The sequence below is a fragment of the Stegodyphus dumicola genome, chromosome 10 (genome assembly GCF_044657685.1).
Source record: "Stegodyphus dumicola isolate Sdum_Otavi_A_Nest chromosome 10, ASM4465768v1".
Classification (NCBI taxonomy): domain Eukaryota; kingdom Metazoa; phylum Arthropoda; class Arachnida; order Araneae; family Eresidae; genus Stegodyphus; species Stegodyphus dumicola.
In genome coordinates, this window is record NC_140777.1 from 168,447,747 (window position 1) to 168,467,254 (window position 19,508).

At 31.1% G+C, this 19,508-nt stretch overlaps 1 protein-coding gene across 1 annotated transcript in view; it reads left to right on the forward strand.

The window, feature by feature from the left end:
- The window catches only part of LOC118203531 (protein FAN-like), a 97,517-nt gene that overhangs the window by 12,111 nt on the left and 65,898 nt on the right, over positions 1–19,508 (forward strand). The window contains exons 5-6 of the mRNA XM_085825840.1: positions 1,078–1,168; positions 13,810–13,878. Of these exons, the coding sequence (XP_085681966.1) occupies positions 1,078–1,168; positions 13,810–13,878 (160 nt within the window). The remainder of the gene's footprint in view (positions 1–1,077; positions 1,169–13,809; positions 13,879–19,508) is intronic.

Consider the following 19,508-nt stretch of genomic DNA (forward strand, 5'->3'; position numbering starts at 1 on the left):
TCGGTAAAACCATCGATACTAGTCCTGCGAAAATTTTGAAAATATAATGCTGATTTTTGTTGTTTGACTTCCAAATTAGTATTTATTCGGCGTGTTATTGTGTTTTAATTATACATATATATATTTTAATTTAAATCTAAACATGCATATTTCCATCATTTGAAACATTTCTATAGTTTGAAGTGAATACCTGCAGCCAAAAATTTCAAAATTAAAAGCTGGTTGAGGAGACAAACACGATGTATACTAAAAGTTTAAGTTTTTGTGGATACAGTGTATATTAAAAGCATATATTTTTTCGGAGACATAATGTATGCTAAATGTTCAAATACCAGCATGCATCCTGCTTTCCTTCTTATTAGTGGCAAATTTATCTGTTCTTATTAAAAAGGAGGAATAAAAAATTACTGTGTCAGCTTGTAAAATGTTTTCTTTTTAAATGCCGAATTGTGATTTTTTGATTCTGTTGAAAGCTGAATTAGCTTTTGCTTAATTTTGTAATTAAAAATATGCTCTGACTCTTACTATTTGATTTTAATTTTAACATATTTTGAAATCTGTTCATGGAATTTTGTTTTGTGTTGCTTCATATAAAAATTGTTGAAGAAATATTCAAATCTTAGTGGACTGACGTATAAGAAAATTTAGCACATGAAAGTCATCTAGTAATTTCTTATATAATCATCTAATTTTCTACCATTTAATTTTAGAAACAAAGAATTTAAAAAAAAATATTTTCTTATAAAATGCTTTAAACTCATTTTATATCAATTTCATTGTACTTTTTACTGTCTGAAGTATTTTTCTTGTGGTAAAAAATGCTATTTTTCTTATATAGTCAGTATGATGTACTATTTTATTTTAGTGCAAATTATATGTTCTATTTTTGTTTTCGTTATGTTTAAAAAAAATCTGAGCTATAAAATTCATAACCCCTTTTAATCATAATTTAGTATTTAGTTTGTGATGCAGATACAAAGTTAATCTGCTTGCAGATCCTTTTATTAAATAATAGTTTATTTGTAGCATATAATGCTTTGAGCTTTTTTAATGTATTGAGTATCAATTTTTTTCCAGAATTGACAATGGCAATGTAATATCTGTAGAATGTGAACAAGTTATTGAAATGCTAGAAGGATGTTTTATTGCACCATATAAGTTCAAAAGAGTATGTTATTACTTTCTCTTTACTTTAGATTTATTTTGGTTAAAGTTTTTGAAATGCAGTGAAGCAATGAAATCTAGTGAATATTTAAAAGACAAAAAGGAAAGTAACTGGTCAGTTTTGTCATTGAAGTCTTCTTTTATAAGCTGAAGAAATTCATTATATGAAATGTTTCAACTTCTTCCTATGAATAATTTTTTTTTTTTTTTTTTACTGAGCTTCTGTATCATAAATTTGCAAATTATGTATGGACCTTCTTAAGGATTTTGTTAGTATATAGAGAGAAGAGGTGATAAAAAGTTTCACTTATAATAAATCAGAACAAAATTTTAGTTGTAATTAATGGCTTCATTTTTAAGCAGTCAAAGCACTTTCAATATCACATTTCATATTTAAAAAATTTTATTATTTCAAGTGTGACTTTTCTGAGGCACTATAAATAAACTGTTATAAGATACTTTGATAGCCTGTGGTTGTAAGCTGTATATGATTTCATAAAAGTTGAAAAACTTAACAGTATTTATTCTCTTTAACACATAATAATGCTGCTTAAACAGGCAAAAGAGTGAGTAAGGATTACGGTTTAATTATAACAATTTGCTGCCACTTTGACTGGGCAGAGGAAAAGTGACTCTTTTGTGGTCCGAGTGCGTGCTTTTCGCTTACTTGTTAGTGCTAGTTTCTTGACACTGAAACTGCATTGCACTGCAATTGTCACACCAGTACAAATAGACAAAATATTCTAGCCATGCCATTGATACAAAAATCTGATACAAAACATTTCAATTAATTAATTAGTTACAATTTATAACATTTCAAAACTGATAATCACATAAACATTAAAAAACTTGAAAACAGTAATTATGGAAAAAATAAGCATAAATTTTTTAGAAATTTGAATCTTAAATTGGCAATAAACAGATATTTGAAATAGATCTAGTAAATATTTCTGAAGCAGCTTTAATTTTAGCTAAGCATACCTTACCATCTCAAAAAAATTCTACCTAGGGCCTATTGACAAGGAGGCAGATTCCCATCCTTAAATAGAACCATTTCACCTATTTGTAAATTGGATTTCTGAAACTGCCATTTATTGCACTGTTGTAGGTGATTGAGATAATCTCTTTGCCAATCCACATTATTTGAACAAACTGTGTTGTGTGTTGCCACCGTGATAACCTATAAGTAATTTCAATAAGTTCATGTTCTTGTGTAGAAGTGATTGAATGGCCAACTAAAAAATGCTCTGGCATTAAAACTTCAAATTCATTAGTATCATTAGACATGGGAGTTAAAGGGCGATAATTTAAAATTCCTTCAATCTGAGTAATGGTTGTGAGAAATTCTTTCTTAGTGACTTTAGTTCTTTTAACATGGTACTTAAAGGATTTAACCCCTCACTTCCCACAATCCACCAAAATTAGGTGATCTAGGAAGAATTAACTTCCAGATTAACTTTGAGGTTAAATAGCTGGATAATGCATCATCTGGTTTTCTAATTAATTTTTGCAAACACTTTAACTTAGTACAGTCTTCCTTAAAATTTGTAGTAGTATTTGTAATGATAGAAGAAATTTCTATTCTGCTCGCTCAAAATTTTCTAAGAGCTGCAATAAAAAGGCTTCAGATGTCAAGTCTGTTACAATTTCCAAATGTATTGCCTTTGTGGATAAATACAGCAACATAAATTTTAGGATAAATGCTTTTGCATTGACCCTTGAATTGGACATGAAAGGGTCTGCAAAAGAAATTAAGAATTAAGAAAGGGTGAAGTTGGAGTTTCATTCTCAGTGGGAAGATTACCCATTACCTGAACTGCTGCAGTTGGCTTGTTTTTAAAGCAAATAACACAAGCTTGAATTATCTTACAAGCTAAGCTCTTGCCATGAATGGAACAATATTTCAAATGTACCTGGTGAAGTAAACCTTGTGCCCCAATATGTAGATACTTCTGATGAAAATATTCAAAAATCAATACAGTGACTCTATGACTAGGATTAAAAACTTACTGTTATTTACAATAAAAGGATAAGTTTGAGTTTTTTAATCTTCCTCCAACTCTTAAAATAGAATTCTTATCAAGAAAAGGGTCAAGGCCTTTTAACTTACTTTATGCCAGAATAGGTTTACCTCATCGAAGAGCTGTAATTTCAGAATTAAAGGCAGTTACTTGGACATGAAGTTAAAGTCCTCAGCCTTTTGCACATCATCTAGAGTTAAATACCCCTGCTTCTTTTCCTGTGACTTTTAATTTAAGATAAACCTGAAAATAAAAATGAGAATTCTGATTAGTTTAAGAAAGTTATTAGAAAGTTTCAGAAAAGCGTCTGTAAAGTGTTCAGAAAAGCGTCTGTAAAGTGAATAAGTCAGAACTGTATTCAATAATTGTTTTAGTTCTTTCTCATACTCCTCATCTGAAGAATAGGGATTGCAGTCTGGCAATGAAGGAGGAACTTGACTGAGGAACTGAGTACCTGCCCTCCAAAAGGAATTAGCCAAAAGTTTACAAGCATCTGCTTTTTGAGATATTATGTCTGCTGTGTTTTCCTTTGAGGCAACATGAATTGGTTATTCAAAGTTTGTACTTAGGGAATTTGATTGCTTACAGAAAGTTTTGAGCTTGTACGCAGGAGTGTTTTTCCATGCTAAAACAAAAGTTGAATCACACCACAGATAAACTATACTTAGTTGTAGAACTGTTAATATCTTTGATACAAGTTTTCATTGAAACAGTGCTCCATACAGTTCAAGGTGTGGAATTAAAATAGGCTTTGTTGGAGAAACTCTTTACTTTGGACTGGAATAATTCATTCCATCATTGGTAATACAACAAATGTAAATAGCTGCACCATAGGCCCTTTTTTTGCCTTTGAAAAAGGCCTATGGTGCAGCTATTTACATTCGTTGAATGAAACCAAGAACCCATGAATCTCAGTTCTTACAGAATGTTATCTGGAATTACTTATCTATATTTATGTTATCTGAATTTATATTATGAAATATATCTGGGAACGTCCAGTTAAAATATATCTAAGAATATTCAGTTGATTGATGAATTGAAACTGGAAAAGGAATTTTTTCCATTCATGCAACTCCTTAGGAGGTAATTCCATGTTCTAGTCCGGTCTGAGTGACCATAGTCTCAGCATGAATATCTTTGCCGCCATTGCTATGGGATCGATAAGATCCGAAGGATAAAAAAAAAAAAAAAAGTGTTTGAAAAAGCTGTTTCAGACAACATCTGACGTTTAGTATCTTCATTGTTCACAGCTGTTTTGAAAGTGAAGTGATCATCCTTTAATTTCCGGAGCATACCCAGCATTTTCATTACACTTTCTTGAGATTCAAAGGAATATTTCTTTGTACATGAAGCAGCTTAGGATGATTGGACACCCATTTATGTAGCTCCATAACTTGCAATATTTTCTTATTTAAAAAATATATATATTGTCCTTGATATTGGATTGGCAATGCCATATTTTGTATCGTGTAACCGCTGCTGAGCAATGTCAGAAAACATTTGCGAAAGGTGATTCTGAAAGATTACTGTTTTGTAGATGTGTAAAAATCTATCAAGAAAGAAAATGAAGTAGTGAGCTGGTGTGTGATGCTGTAACAAATAGAATTGTATTTTAAATTATCTGCCTCCAATGAAATCTATATTTTATTAAGAAGCTTATCAGTTATTTCGTTAAATACTGCAAAAAAAATGTTACAATCTCCACAATGTAGCATTTGTATTAATTCAGACCGAAGCTTCTTTGATTCTTCTAAAGTATTCCCTCCTGTCAGTATATCATCCATATATTACCCATAAATCTATATATTAACCTATAGATTTGACAGCAGCAGCCTTGGGAATATGGCTGTGTTCGTCTGCTGCCAGTGCCTTCAAGTTTCTCATAGCTAAGAATAGCATGCTAATATACCATATGTTGCCTTTTGTAACCTAAGTTTTAAAGTTCATAACCTATAGTCCTATAAGTTATAAAACTGTAGTTGGCGTGACTTCCAAACAATTCGTTGGAAACCTCTCTGCAATGGATTTATGATTATTTGTCAGTACATCTGTTTAATATTGCCGTGGAAGGCAAAGCAATGTTTTCTAAATCTGGAAAAAAGAAAAAAAATCCTCTTGGATTGCGGCTCTATTTAATATAATTGAATTTAGGGAATACCCACTGGATAATTTACACAATGCATCTTAATTGAATTGAAATTTTCTGTGGGTAATATACTGTGTGATGAGAAATGTAGTAATAAGTATTGCAGTTATCCATGGTCATGATTTAAGCTTAAATATTTGTTCATAAGTTCCTTATACAAATTAGTCTTATTAGCATCAAGACGCTTCCAAAATGTGTTCAATCTCTTGATAGTAGTTTCTTTAGATGAACCCTGCATAGAAGTGGCATCATTCTTCATAGGTAATTTTACTACATATCAACCCTTTTTATCATGTAAGTGTGTTTTCATTAAAATACTGTTTGCAAATGCTTCTTCATTCTTCAAAATACTTCTTCATTCTTTGACTTCATTATCATTTCGCGGAAAGAATTCTAATTGAAAAAATTTCCTGATTGTATTATCGAGATATTATTCCTTTATCAAACACCAGTAGGTTTTTTATTAAATGTAGGCAGAACTCCTGTAACTAAAAAGCCAAATTCTGTGTTTTTCAGTATTATGTTTCTATTAAGCACTTGAACTCTACCTTTTTAAAAAATTTTAAAGAATAATTCATTTCTTACCAATATATTATTTCTAAACATGCTGGACCAAAGTATTCTAACCACAATGGAACAATATTATAAGGCTATGGTATAAATATGACTTTTATAAAGGTATGTTACAGACTTTTATAAGAGTATTTTATAAGGTCCAAGTATGAGTTTTATTTCATTTAATTACCATGTCAAAGTATGTAGAAATTATTTAACAACTAACTTATGCTGTCTCCTATAAAGGAGTTTTCTCCTGGGGATATATTGTTAATCCATTGTTGGTGCTTCTTTTCCAGAGCAATGCTAGAAAAATGTTGTAGAGCTTTCTGGTCATGTTATATTTAATATTTTGGAATCATTATTCTTTTAAGTTGGTTTTCAGCATAGGTAACGAGAAAAAATCATGAGTGCCAAATCAGATGGAGTATAGGAATATGGAAATTCAAATATGAATATTGATACATGATATGGAGTTTTGTAATGCCGCACATTTTAATTTCCAGAAACATGTTTGACCATTTTCTTCAAAATATTAGTCACTGCAGCGCATCCCTATAAAACTCTTTAGTTTAACCCAAAAACCTAAAGTCATGATCTCTAATCCCTTTTGCTGAAAAACACAATCAGCATGATTATTCTACAGGAGTGGACTTGCCTACCTTTTTTCAGTCTTTTAGATTTCATGTATCTTCCATCGAGATAAAATTTTCTTCATTTTTGTATTGCATCTCTCAAGTCCATAATCATCCTTTGTGACGATGCTAAAGAAGAATGTGGAATATTTTGTGTTAGTTTTCCACTAATTCTGTACAAATGGTTGAAAAGTTATGCTTTTGATATTTTGTGAGAAATCTGGACCACATGATCCTAGATCTTCCTGTAAGATTTTGTGATATAAGCAAATTGAAATATTTGTTTCTGCAGTAATTTCTCAAAGTTATGATCTCACTAAACCAAAGCATTGACTTCAGTAATGCTTTGGTTTAGTCATGTCATAATTTCTTCATTCCAACTGATCATAACTTCTGCATTCCAACTGATGGAAGCACAACCAAGCTGAGGATCATCCACAGACATTGCATATTTTTTTTTAAATATAGATGTTACTTGATATCATGCAGCTTATTGCTTTTTTGCTAATTCTTATTATCCATATTTAATTTGGTGGCCATCTTACCCATCCTGATTAAAACAAATACAGATACACTGTTTTTTTAATTCTGCCATTTCACTCTGTATTAAATTTCTGAATGCTCTCATACCACTTCTGCACTGTTGTATCTCACATAGTATTGTGCTTGTTCAAAATTTCAATGTCATCCTTAATATTGCTATATTGCTACATTTACTGGCAATATTTACAATGGTTTTCAAAGAAACTATTTTTAAAGGAGGAGGGGGGAAAAATGTCCGAGAATTACATGAAGTGTAATAATATCAGAATCTCAAACTGTAAAGTTTCATGCTTTTAAAAGATTTGTTAAAAATTAAATTATTGGTAATCAGCATACCTTATGGTTGTAATCAGTAATAAGTAATTTTCAACAAAAAGTTTATAGAACTGTATATTATTGCAATCTCGTTTTCAAAAATAACATTTATATCTGAAATTATTAGATATGATTTTGGAATTCAAGGTAACATGCTTTTATTTGCAAATAATTCTTTCACTCCTCTGAATGCTGTTGTTCAAAATCCATTCTATAGATCTGTGGATAAATACAAAAAGTATTGGGAACACCGACTTAAAAATATCAACCCCCCCCCAATTTTATTTTTGTGTAATTTTGTTTTGCTTGTGCTCTCAAGATTAAATTTGAGTGTAGTTTAATTTTGAAGTTTTCAAACATTACTGTGAAGACAAAAAAGCCTAGTCTGACCATTCCATGAAGGTGTGTTATAGGTCCCATCTAACTAGTTTATCAATCAGAGTAATTGTAAAAATGCCAAAGGTAGAGTGTTCAAAATTATGATAGAATATAATGTTTGTAACAAAGTAACATCTGCAAAATGAAGTTAGGAAATGAAAATTAAATTCACTAATAGAGATAGTGTTCTATATAAATAATGTAGGTACAAATTTAAGTTACCAAATTATTATTAAGTGTATGCTCTGCTTATTGGTATTCTAGTAAGTAAACATTGTAATTGTTAATAAATATCATACATTCACAATCTGGTGTAAACATACAATTGATGCAATATATTGAATGTGGAACCTACAGTGATATACTACTATATAAAAAAATAACATTTACATTGTGTTAAATTAGAAGTAGAACCCAGTATAATTTAATTTATTCCAGTGTGTAACTGTTAAAGGAAACAAAATAAGTAAGTTCAATACATTTATTAAGTAAATCTAAAATTTGGAGTTGCATAACAGAAATTGGCTGGACAAAAATTTAGCACAGAAGGAAACAAGTAAGAACATATTTTGTTTTAACATATGTTGAAATTTGGGCCCCAAAAGATCTGTATTTAGCATTGCCAAAAATAATTTCTTGCTTGACAATAAGCAACATAACAATATCTATAAACAAAATGATCGGATAACACCGGAGCACATAAAATTACAGCAATTATTAGTTTTCAATTCAATTCATTTCTCATACAAAAAAATACGACATAAAATTGGCTGTCACTGGAGTGAAATAAATCAAAACAATGATACATCCATTATTTTCCATTCACAAATAATCTTATTACTATAGGTTAAAATTAAAGTGAACCTGGATGTTGCAATGTAAATGTGAAGGAACTCAAAACACGTCCTCGTTTTAAACATGAAACTTATATTAAATAACTGCACAATACAAGTATAAACAAGAAAATAACATATAACACTTATAAGTACGAGAACAGAACAAAAAACAGTGAAGACAGCATAGCAGCTGCCTTGCGAATGCGTTCGTCTGAGTCTGACAGTTCAACTGAATTAAATGTTCTTTGGCATAGTTCTAAATGCGAAAGAGTGAGGTTGAGTTGTTCTGTTCCGACGCACCGGAACACTGGAGGAGAGGAATGAAATTAGAGGTGGTGATAATTACTTCAGACAAAGTGACTTCTGTTTGACACATTGCAGAGCTTGAAGCCATTGATTAAGGTTTTATGAAATATCTGGAATGAAATAAAAAGAAGGAACGATGATTAGTTGGTATATCTATTTTTGGCATGACAGTCTTCCGTGGTCAGTTCTCCTCCGAGCGTCTGGAGGGTCCACTGCTGCCATGTTGTTGTAGGCTTCCTTCAGGTGGTTCCAAAAAAACATGTAGTTCTAACGAAATCTCTCTTTTGAATCACCCACTGACATTTTTCCTCTCGTGGTGTCAATTCTCTTGCTTGATGAAGAATTGAGGAGGAGGATTGCCAAGCATCTACAATCTTCCATGCACCTCTCCTGTGCTCCTTAGGGCAAAGATTGTCAGTAGTCTTGCAAAATTGCCACAAATCATTCATCTTCCACCGCTGTACTCTATGGCTACCAGCTGAGGTCAAATCACCTGTTTCCATTGATTTTTGAAAACAGAATTCCTCTAATTATTAATTATTTCTTATAAAAGTTTTTGCATTGAAGTGTTAATCCAACAGGGACAGTCACTGAACATCCCAAAATGTCGTTGCCACAGTGAATATGTTGTATAATAACCACATTCAGAATGTTAGCTTCACAGGAGGATGCAAAAATTCAAACCTGCACATATGGCAAACAAACTGAAACAAGTAAAGTCACCTTGAAGAGTAAAAAATGCTGTTTACAGCTTAGATAAGAAAATAGTTTTAACATGTTCTAGAAATTGATATCTTTCCATTACATGAAGTTTTACAAATTGTCAAAATTATAGTTTTAAACAAATTATAAGTACTGAAATTTAATTCTATTGCACAGAGTTTCTTTCATTTATAAATTGCTGAAAATTACCACCTGAGTCAGAAAATAAAGATTCATTAACTTTACAGGAAAGAGGGGTAAAAATTAAATAGAATTAAATTAGAAAAACAATAAAATTTAAATATCACTAGTGTAACAAAACAAAAATTTAAATTAATATCCTTAAGGGTCAACCCCACAAATCACCAATTAATTAGGTAACAGTTACACAACAACAGAGGAAAATTTTAAAGATGATTGTCAACTTAAAAGGGAAGACCATTGCAGCAAATGTGGCTATTGAGCTTAGTATGCATTCACAAAGTGTAATTTCGACTCTAACGGTGCCTCAAATGCATTTTCACACAAAATTCAATTTCGACTTTACTAGTTAAGTGCAGAGAGCAGTGCATAAGCAAATGCTTGTGCCGCAGATGAATGCAAAACAGACTGAAGTGATAAATGAGCATAAAATGTAGAGTTATCAATAAAAAATAAGTTGCAGTCTGAGTGAATAAATTTTCACATTATTCCCCAACTCAGAACATGTTTATGTGTGTAGATTATCAACAGAAACTTACAACTGAGACTGTCTTATACTGTATTTTAAATACTTCTTTTTCGAAGTGTTTTTATTAATCTCATGTACAACTTTATGCTGTAGATAACTTCCTTGTTGTAAACAGTGTTGACAGGTTTCTACTAAAGTGGGCAACATCAACTAAGTAGCAGTAATTGGTGGAAAATTTATAAAATAACTGAAAATTTACAGAAATACTCTTAAGTATTACAGGGAACGGTATTTTAAAATAAGTTCAACTACAGTATTGTTATTTATTTTAAGGTTATTTGGCATTTGAAAGTTATATTCATTATTCAAGTTCATCTTGACTTTTTGCACAAAGTTGCTTAGAATGAAAGACAAATTTCACTACTGTGTCAAAATCCAAAAAATTTATTAATTTATTATGAATAGATGAAGGCCTAAGAGTATACTTTCAAGCCAACAGTGCTTGTAGACTGTGTCATCATTATATAAATAAGATTTATGAAGTCTACATAAAGGTTTTAACATTTTCTGATTCCTCTGGAAAATAGAGAGGGAGCTGAATTTGTTATAAAAGCCATAAAATAAGGTGCAAACAGGTGGGTGTATTTATGAAGTCATGCATTTTCTTTCTACTCGTTAAGGTGAAACAAATAATGCAATATATGACATGTAATTATTATAAGTTTAAATGATATTAACCATCAGTAGTTTTTAGAATTTGCAACACTAACTCCCTAAGTTCTGTAGTGAAACCTTCTGAACTAGTACTGCAAATTCTAAAAATTAACATGGATTTCTGGTGTTTGAACTTCTAATAATTGTTATTTGGCATATTACTTTTACTTTAATGTGACATATAGGTTGTGCCTGATTGGTTTTAGTTTTAATTTTTTTCTGTTATGTTCCTATAAGATTAATATCAGCTTTTAGAGTCATATACAAGCTTCTACAAAGGGTTTTATCTTGTGTAACTGTTTTAACAGTTGTAATAATTTTACTCCTTTGGTAATTATAATATTGTTTATTCCTTCAGTAACTCCTTTGTCATCTATATCAAATACCATTTTTAAGCAATCTCTTACACTTTTTTATATTGTATATTAGATGATTCACAGCATTTTTATACTTTTTAAGGAATGTGTCTTTTTGTGAGGATTTCTGAAAAGATAACTCATACAATTTAATAGGTGTTGTTGTAATATCTGCCCAAGAAGGCTAAGATAATAATAAGATATCAGCAGGGTAACAAAAATAAAACTAGCCATAAAACATGTTTTTGGAATTTTGTGGAAACACACTCTAAGCAGCAAAGAGATCATTAGCAACTAGATAGTGTTTGATAATCAGTTGAATGAAACGCAAAATATTGCTAATGATAAAATAGCATGGGTTCTTTATTGTGTTATGTGAAGCTCAATTCATGAAAAACATGCACTGAACTGTTCATTCAAGATTTTAAATATACAGAACCTCCTACAATGTATTCATTGAAAATCTTAGCAACAAAATGGTAGAAACCAAACTCTCAAGTGAAAAGCAGTTCTGCTGTTCATTAACAAAGGTAAGTTTAGTGTCTGAATTATATAGAGTTTCCAAGCCAGTTTTATTTTGGTCATCCTGTAAGAGCTTACAGAACTAAAGAGCTAAATTAAGATAATGAACTGATTGTCCTTGAATTAAGAATCTAAGTATTGTGTTAATGAATCTTGCTGATTAAGTTTTATATTAATTATTTCTTATAAAAGTTTTTGTTTTACACTTATATTCCTTTTCTACTTCTGTCATTGTTGCTTTAGCTATTTGTGCCCAGTAGCTTGTAGTATTTTGCTTTCAACCCTATATTAATGTAACTGAAGAAAAGAAATGCATAAGTACCAGTATGAAAGCATTATCAGCAACATCATTAGGAATGTAAATGTCTGGAATCATAATAGCCATTTTACTACCAATTTTCTTTTCAGTCTTTGACTTAAATATGCTTTATGTAACAGGTTTCCAGTCAGCTGTTCCCATGTTGCAGCTGTATGATCTAGTTTGGGTAAACTGATCATGAAAATAAATGATGGATAGATGCTGCCAGAAAATGGAATATAAATTGTTAAAAATCTGTTACATCGAAGGTCCACGTTCTTTGGAGCTGTTTTATTGTCAAATCGTACTGGCCTGAAATTTTTAATGTATGTTTTGTTCATATTCTTTTTCTCTGTGTTTTACTTTGTTTGCAAGTGGAACTAAAATATTCTGTAAATGAATAGATGTTACTGTAACTTCCTTGTTGGAAAGTACAGTAGTATGCAGTACCTATTGCTTATTCTTACTTCTAATAGTAGTATCTCTTTTTTGGACTCTCTTTCATTCTCAAGGACTGTGGTTCTCCTTTGTACACCTTTCACACTGCTGCTGATCATTTTCCCCCTTTCCAAAACTTGAAAAAAATACATGTATATAAATTTAGATTAGTTTTTTAATTAGTTTTATAAATTAAGTAAAAAAAATATAGAAAATGTTGGTAAATACCAAAACTCAAAATAGTTTTTTTATGTTCATAAACTAAAGCTACGTAATTAACAGGTAAGTAATAGGCTGATTACACGCCCCCAAAACTATAAAATTCCTCTCTGCTTGAGAACCCCTGCACTTTTTGTTTGTAGTTGATATATTGTATTATAGGCTTCTTATTAATTTATTTCTGTGTATAAAAGTCTAGATTATGTTTACTGCCCTACCAAATGATAAAATGGCACTCTTCAAGCAGATGTAATAATAAATAAACTTATTCTTTTTCAGCAGTTATAATTACACGTTGTTTAAAGTAATATTTTCTTTTTAGGCTTTGACTGAAATTCTGTCTATTTTAGTTAAAATATATACAACTTTATTTATTAAGGACATTTCCTAATTTATTGAATTATTATTATGTAATAGGACATTTAAAGTATTTCTATTAATTTCTGACAATCTTAAAAGGCCTTTTTCTAGTTTCTGCTACCAGCTTAGCAAAGATTATTTCTGCTAAATGAAAGCTAGCTGTTACTGTAGAGCATATACAAGTAAATGCTGATCTGTATTTCTAGACCATAGCATGTAAAAATTAAAAAAGCAAAATCATTTCTCCAAAAGTGTATTTAGGTAATATTCAATAGCTTCAAAGTACTGAGAGTTACATGATGAAAAGTCTCAATTTTTATAAGTATACTCATTCATACCTTGAAAAAATATTTTGTGTAAGAATATTCCAGTCCACAGAACGTATACTTTTCCGTTTTTTACTTTAATATTCAACATTTTTCTGCTCTGTACTGTTCTCTAACAAAAAGTTTATTCAAGAAAATAAAAACTAAGGTTAACAATGCTTAATAACTTATATTTTTGCACTGTTGATTAATTTATGTAGAACTCATCATTTCTTCACTATATCTAAAAAGTTATAAAAGTTATCTTAAAAGTTAGTAATATATTGTGTTAAACAGAAAAATATATATATTTTTTAATTATATAGGAGAAACTAACATTTCTCTTTGCTCTACAATATGGAACAGCAAATACTTGCTTAGCTCAGATATCACAAGTAAGTGAATAACTTGTTTTTATGTTATATTTGTTCTATAAATATTTTAATGAAATTTATGATGCGTTATATGTTTTTCGCTTTTACACCTATAGTAATTCAAGGTGTATAGCTATTCAGTATCATTCAGTATTGTGATATTACATTGGCGGGAAATATCGGGTTTTAATGAAAGTTTCCTGCCACTGCAAATATAGTCTGTGCAAACAGTTCACATTGACGTGTTTAATCATATTTTGTCAAACGATTTTTGGCATTTTAAAGAAAGAAATTTACTTTAGAACACTGTGTTGCGAAATTTGTTAAAAAATATCGCTATCATTAAGTATAAGGTGTCTGAAATGAAACTATCATGCTACCAGATTAGAACCATCATTTACTTCCAGTTCTGTTGCAAAAAGTCAGAATGTCACCAAGTAATGTGTACAACTTTAGGTACTAAATGTTGTATCATATGACACTGTGAAGTTTTGGTTTGGAAAGTTTAAAACCAAGGACTATAACATTACGAAGCAGAGCTCTCTGGCCGGCTTATTAACGTTAATGAGGTTTGCCTGCGAGAACTAGTGGAAGAAGATCAGTATTCAACCACTTGAGAGCTTGCTAAGGAGTCAGACATTAGTGTCATGATCGTACAAGATGAACATGACATACAAGTCAAGTCATTGGGTGCTGCATGAGCTGACGCAAGAAAAAGGTAAAACCCTCGACAGTAAGGTAGATGGTAATTTGGTGTTGATGCTGCTATCAGTGAAAAGCGTCGAATTGAGTTCCACAGCAAAAAGGTAATGTTCCATCAAGATAATGCAAGACCACATGTGTCTGCATTCACTGGCTGGATTCTGTATGGACTCGAATGAGATCTTTGGCATACTTACCATATAACCCTGAAATCAGTCCTTCAGACTTTTACCTTTTTTCACACCTACAGTGACATCTTGCTGGTTCATTATGATACACTTTTGGACTCGCGGTTTACCAAGTTTCTGGGTCGAAGGCTTTGAAAAACTACCAAAAAAATGGCAGAAAGTCATAGATTTGGGTGGTAATTACTACCCATACTAAAAATACTGCTTTCATTTTTAGTCCAAAGGGGCAATTTTCCCTGAAGGATTATTAATTTTGTTTTGGCATTTTATGCTGAAAACTTTAAAAGGCTGTATCACTTTTCAAATCGTTGCCACCATATATTATCACTCTGTCTTATATTTAAAGAAATTAAATAATGAAAAATCTGCATAAATGTATGTCTATTTCTCACATTGTGATAAAACAACGGTATATAGAGCCATCAAAATTTGAATAGCGTAATCTTCCATAGAATGTGGGCATTTGGAAGCCCAAATTTGTAATTTGTTTTATTATTGATTTCATATTTTGTAACACTTTAACAAATTTTTGATTAACAAACTTTACGATTTCAAAGTGAGGAATAACACTATCTGGAAATTGGAAAAAAAAAAAAAAAAAAATTATCTTCAGCGTGCGAGATTCTGTATCGGAAATTCTAAAGATATGCTCATTTTAAAATTAATTTGCTGTTGAACTTAATTTTATATTTTGAGTATGTAGAACATGATATTTAATAAATAAAGGGAACACAGAAAATGTTAAACAAATTTCCCTTTGGACGTAATTTAAAATCTGAAACCTCTAAGTTTTTTTTTCCCCTGACTTTATTAACCACTTGTGCTAAAAAGACATGCAACGCACGTCGAGATGCTTTTGTCTCAAACCACGAGCGACGTGAACACCATGTCGATAGGCATTTATCGCGAAAATGAAAATAACGGGGTGCAGACATCGCCTAACAATGAGATTGTTTATTTCTCGAGTTACAGCTCTGGACTGTACTCGCAGACGCGGAGCGACGTAAATGAGATACTTTACTGCTTGTTATATTGTAGCGCACGGCACCGCAACCGTGAAGTTTAGTCATAATGCAAGTGGTTAAGAACATTTTTCGGCGGAAAACTTCAGTTACAACCAGATATTAAAGGAACAACTATGAAACCTCGTATAACTTAAATGATAATGAAGCATACATATGATAAAAATAGTTTTTGAAACTTAAACTGCATAATTAACAGGTAAATAATAGGCTGACTGCATCGCTTTCCTGAAACTACTTTGCCTTTTTATTTATTTGATCTTTACTGTGCATGACTTAGCTTCAAAATGTAAGATTGCTTATTTCTGCAAAAAAATTTATGCACTATATTTTTTAAAATTTGCCATCATCTGAATTCCATGTAATTTCTTAGATGTCAATAAGGAAACTCCTGTTAACTATTGCCCATTAAACTGCAAAAGTTTAAAATTTCAATTTGGAAGTAATATGTAGCAAATGACATTGTATCAGAGGGAAACAGTGGATGTACAAAATATTTTCTGTTACTTATATGGAGGGAGGGTGATGGGAAGAGACTGAATTAAAATTGTACTTCAGAAGTAATCCCATGCATGTCTTCGGCAACATCATGATATTACTGTTAACATATTTCAAGCTGCCACATTATGTTGACTGTCACCGAATATTTTTCGAAAAGTTGCCAAACATATATCACTAACTGAAAATTATTCTGATTTAATCAGATAAGATTGTTGTTGTTGGAAATTTTTAATATTACCAAACAATATTTCACAATAATAAAAATTGTAATTTTCATCTTATTTTTCATCTTATCATTTCTTTCTAAGCTTGTGATTTTCTTGTGACTTATTAAACAGATGATTGGAAAATGTTAAAAATAATTTTTTGTTTAGGTTTTATTTTTAATAGAAAATTATATTTCTCTGAAAAAGAAATAAAAAGTTATTGTATATAAATTTAATAGATATTTTTGTATAAAAATATCAAAAAGAAAAGTAAAATTTATGTAAAATTTCTTTTACATGCTTTTTTTCAATTCAGTTTTATTTTTCTTGTATTTTTTAATCTTAATTTAATTATTTTTCATTAATGACCCGTAATCTGAACAACTCTGAAATGGGCACAACCTATATAGCCTGATTTTATGCAATAATGAAAAATATTAAAATCACATCAAATTTGATTTTAATATTTTTTGTTACATAACTAGCCATTTTGGAATTAATTCAGTGATTTTTTTTAAAGGAATTACCTTTAGGAATGTAAGGCATATACTGAATAGTTTATTATTATTATTATTATTATTTCATAATCTTCCTGGCTTTCACCTAGGAGGCCCAGGTTCTATTCTTGGGGTGAAAAGATTGATTTTAATATTATCATGTATGCTTGGTTAATATGTTAATATTCTTGAAAATCGTTCTGGAAATTCAGATATTTACAGTGCAAATTCCAAAATCCAGCTGTCCAATATCTGGAATGATTTAAAATCCAGACCACCAGCTTTCTTTTTTTTAACTTTAGAATTTTTTTTGTATGCTTTACGCATGTGCATTTAATAAAATGTAAAGAGCCCCGATTCTTAATTTCACTTCAGCACTAAATAAAATACCTCTATATCGAAGAAACAGTCATTTGTTAGCATAAATTTGTGTGATTCGGCCTCGCCTTTTTGCTTGATGTACATCTCAAGCTGAAACATTATACATTGAAGTATTAATGATTTATTGAATAACTTTCATTCCCTGAAGCCAACCTGGCACTTCATTATCATTTTTCGTTTTCATCGCTGCATGAGTATTAACACATGACAGTTTAAGAAATGTCTCATGCAGTGATATCAAAGAATTTTTTTTTTTTTTTTTAATATCAGTAATTGAATACCAAAGAACATGGTAGTCTTATATGTGGACATAATGCTTGCCGATAATTAGACTTCAGCTAACTGCACTGTGAAGTGTTGAGTGCATTAACGAGGAGAAATTTAACAGAAATTTCTTTCCATATGTAAGAACTATACTACTACTACCAGCACTAGAATTTAGGAAATGCAAAATTTTTAGAATTTAAAGAAGCACTGAGCCACATTACATGATGGCAAAATCTTTAGAATTTAGGGAAGGCACTCGGATGCAAAATTTTTAGGATTTACTGAGGTACTTGGCAACAGAGACCCACAGGAGACTGCACTGGGCTGAAAAATGTCTAGTGCTGCCCTTAGTTAAGCATCAAGTGTATGTGGAAATTATTTATTTAGGATTCAAATAAGCCTTAAAAGCATGTGTGGGAAATAGGCATAAGTATAATAAGAATGAGAAATGAAATGAAATAATGTAAAATTAGTGTAATTCAAGTCTTATATTCATCAACAACTGAAAGAAGTGAGACAAAATTTTATGAAACGACATCTTTAGTCACCAGTCTTTTAATACATTACCAATAGTGTACAGTGGACGCTAGCTGAACTTTAAGATAATAGCCATAAATCCATAAATTATTATTATTATGCACAGACTGTTAAGAAGCTTTGTGCAATCTCTGGACATCAAAGTGCATCTAATGAAACATAGTTCACAGATTAAAGAAATTTCAGGATCCAAGTTCGACAGAAGACATTTGTACGTATCCAAATGATCAGAAGGTTGTTGATGCTTGTTCCTTGATCTATTGCACCAAGATATTTTACTGTACATTTATTTACAATTTATTTACAAGTCGTATTTCACCTGGCATGTTTACAAGCGTTATGCCTCCTGGCATGTACATGATAGACATATTCTGCCACCTGGCAAGTGAATTGATACATCATACTAGTTTTCTGCCACCTGACAGATACGATGCAATTACCTCAATTAGCGGTAATACGCCCAACATTTTGGCGTGTCCGCTTCCCTTACGTTCTGTAACGCAACTAACTTTTTGTGCGGTGCGCCCTCTGGGCACAAATCACCGCAATCACCGAGGAGGCCAAAACATCCTCCCCCCCCCGATGAATTACATTCATCTTAATACAATCTTCAATATATGCAAACAAGTAAATGAAAAATATAGAAATTGAAAACATACAAAAACCTTCAAAAAGTATAAAATTACATATCACACTTACCAATCTTCTAGCAAAACATCTTATATCTTACTATATTGAAACGTTAACTATGAGGGTTAAACTAGAACAAACAAATAAAATTATTAGTACAATAAGAAATGAAAAAATAATAAAACATATTCAATATAAACCAAACACTTAAGTTAATGTTCTTCAACTGGTAAAAGACACAGTTTGGTAATAGGACATTTAATGTCCCCGTGCACAGTTTTTAGTCTAACCACTCGGACATTATTGTCTCTTCCAGGAAACACTTTTATTACTTGCCCGAGTTTCCAACGTAATGAAGGCATATTATCTTCTTTAATGATAACCAACTCATTTAGGCGAATATTTCTGCTAGGCTAGAATATTTCTCCATTTGCTATGCTGCTGTAGTTGGCACAGGTACTCTTTAGACCACCGCTTCCAAAACCCTTGGAACATCTGCTGTGTTAGTTGCCATCTTTGCAATGGAGACACTCGTACTTCGGTTAAATCTTGTTCCGGAATAGCTGTTAAAGAAGTCCCTATAATAAAGTGTCCAGGAGTCAAAGCTGTCAAATCATTGGGATCACTGGAGACCGGTGTTATTGGCCTCGAATTTAAGCATGCTTCAATTTGTGCAATTAGAGTTAGAAACTCTTCATAAGTCAAAATTTGAGTTCCAAC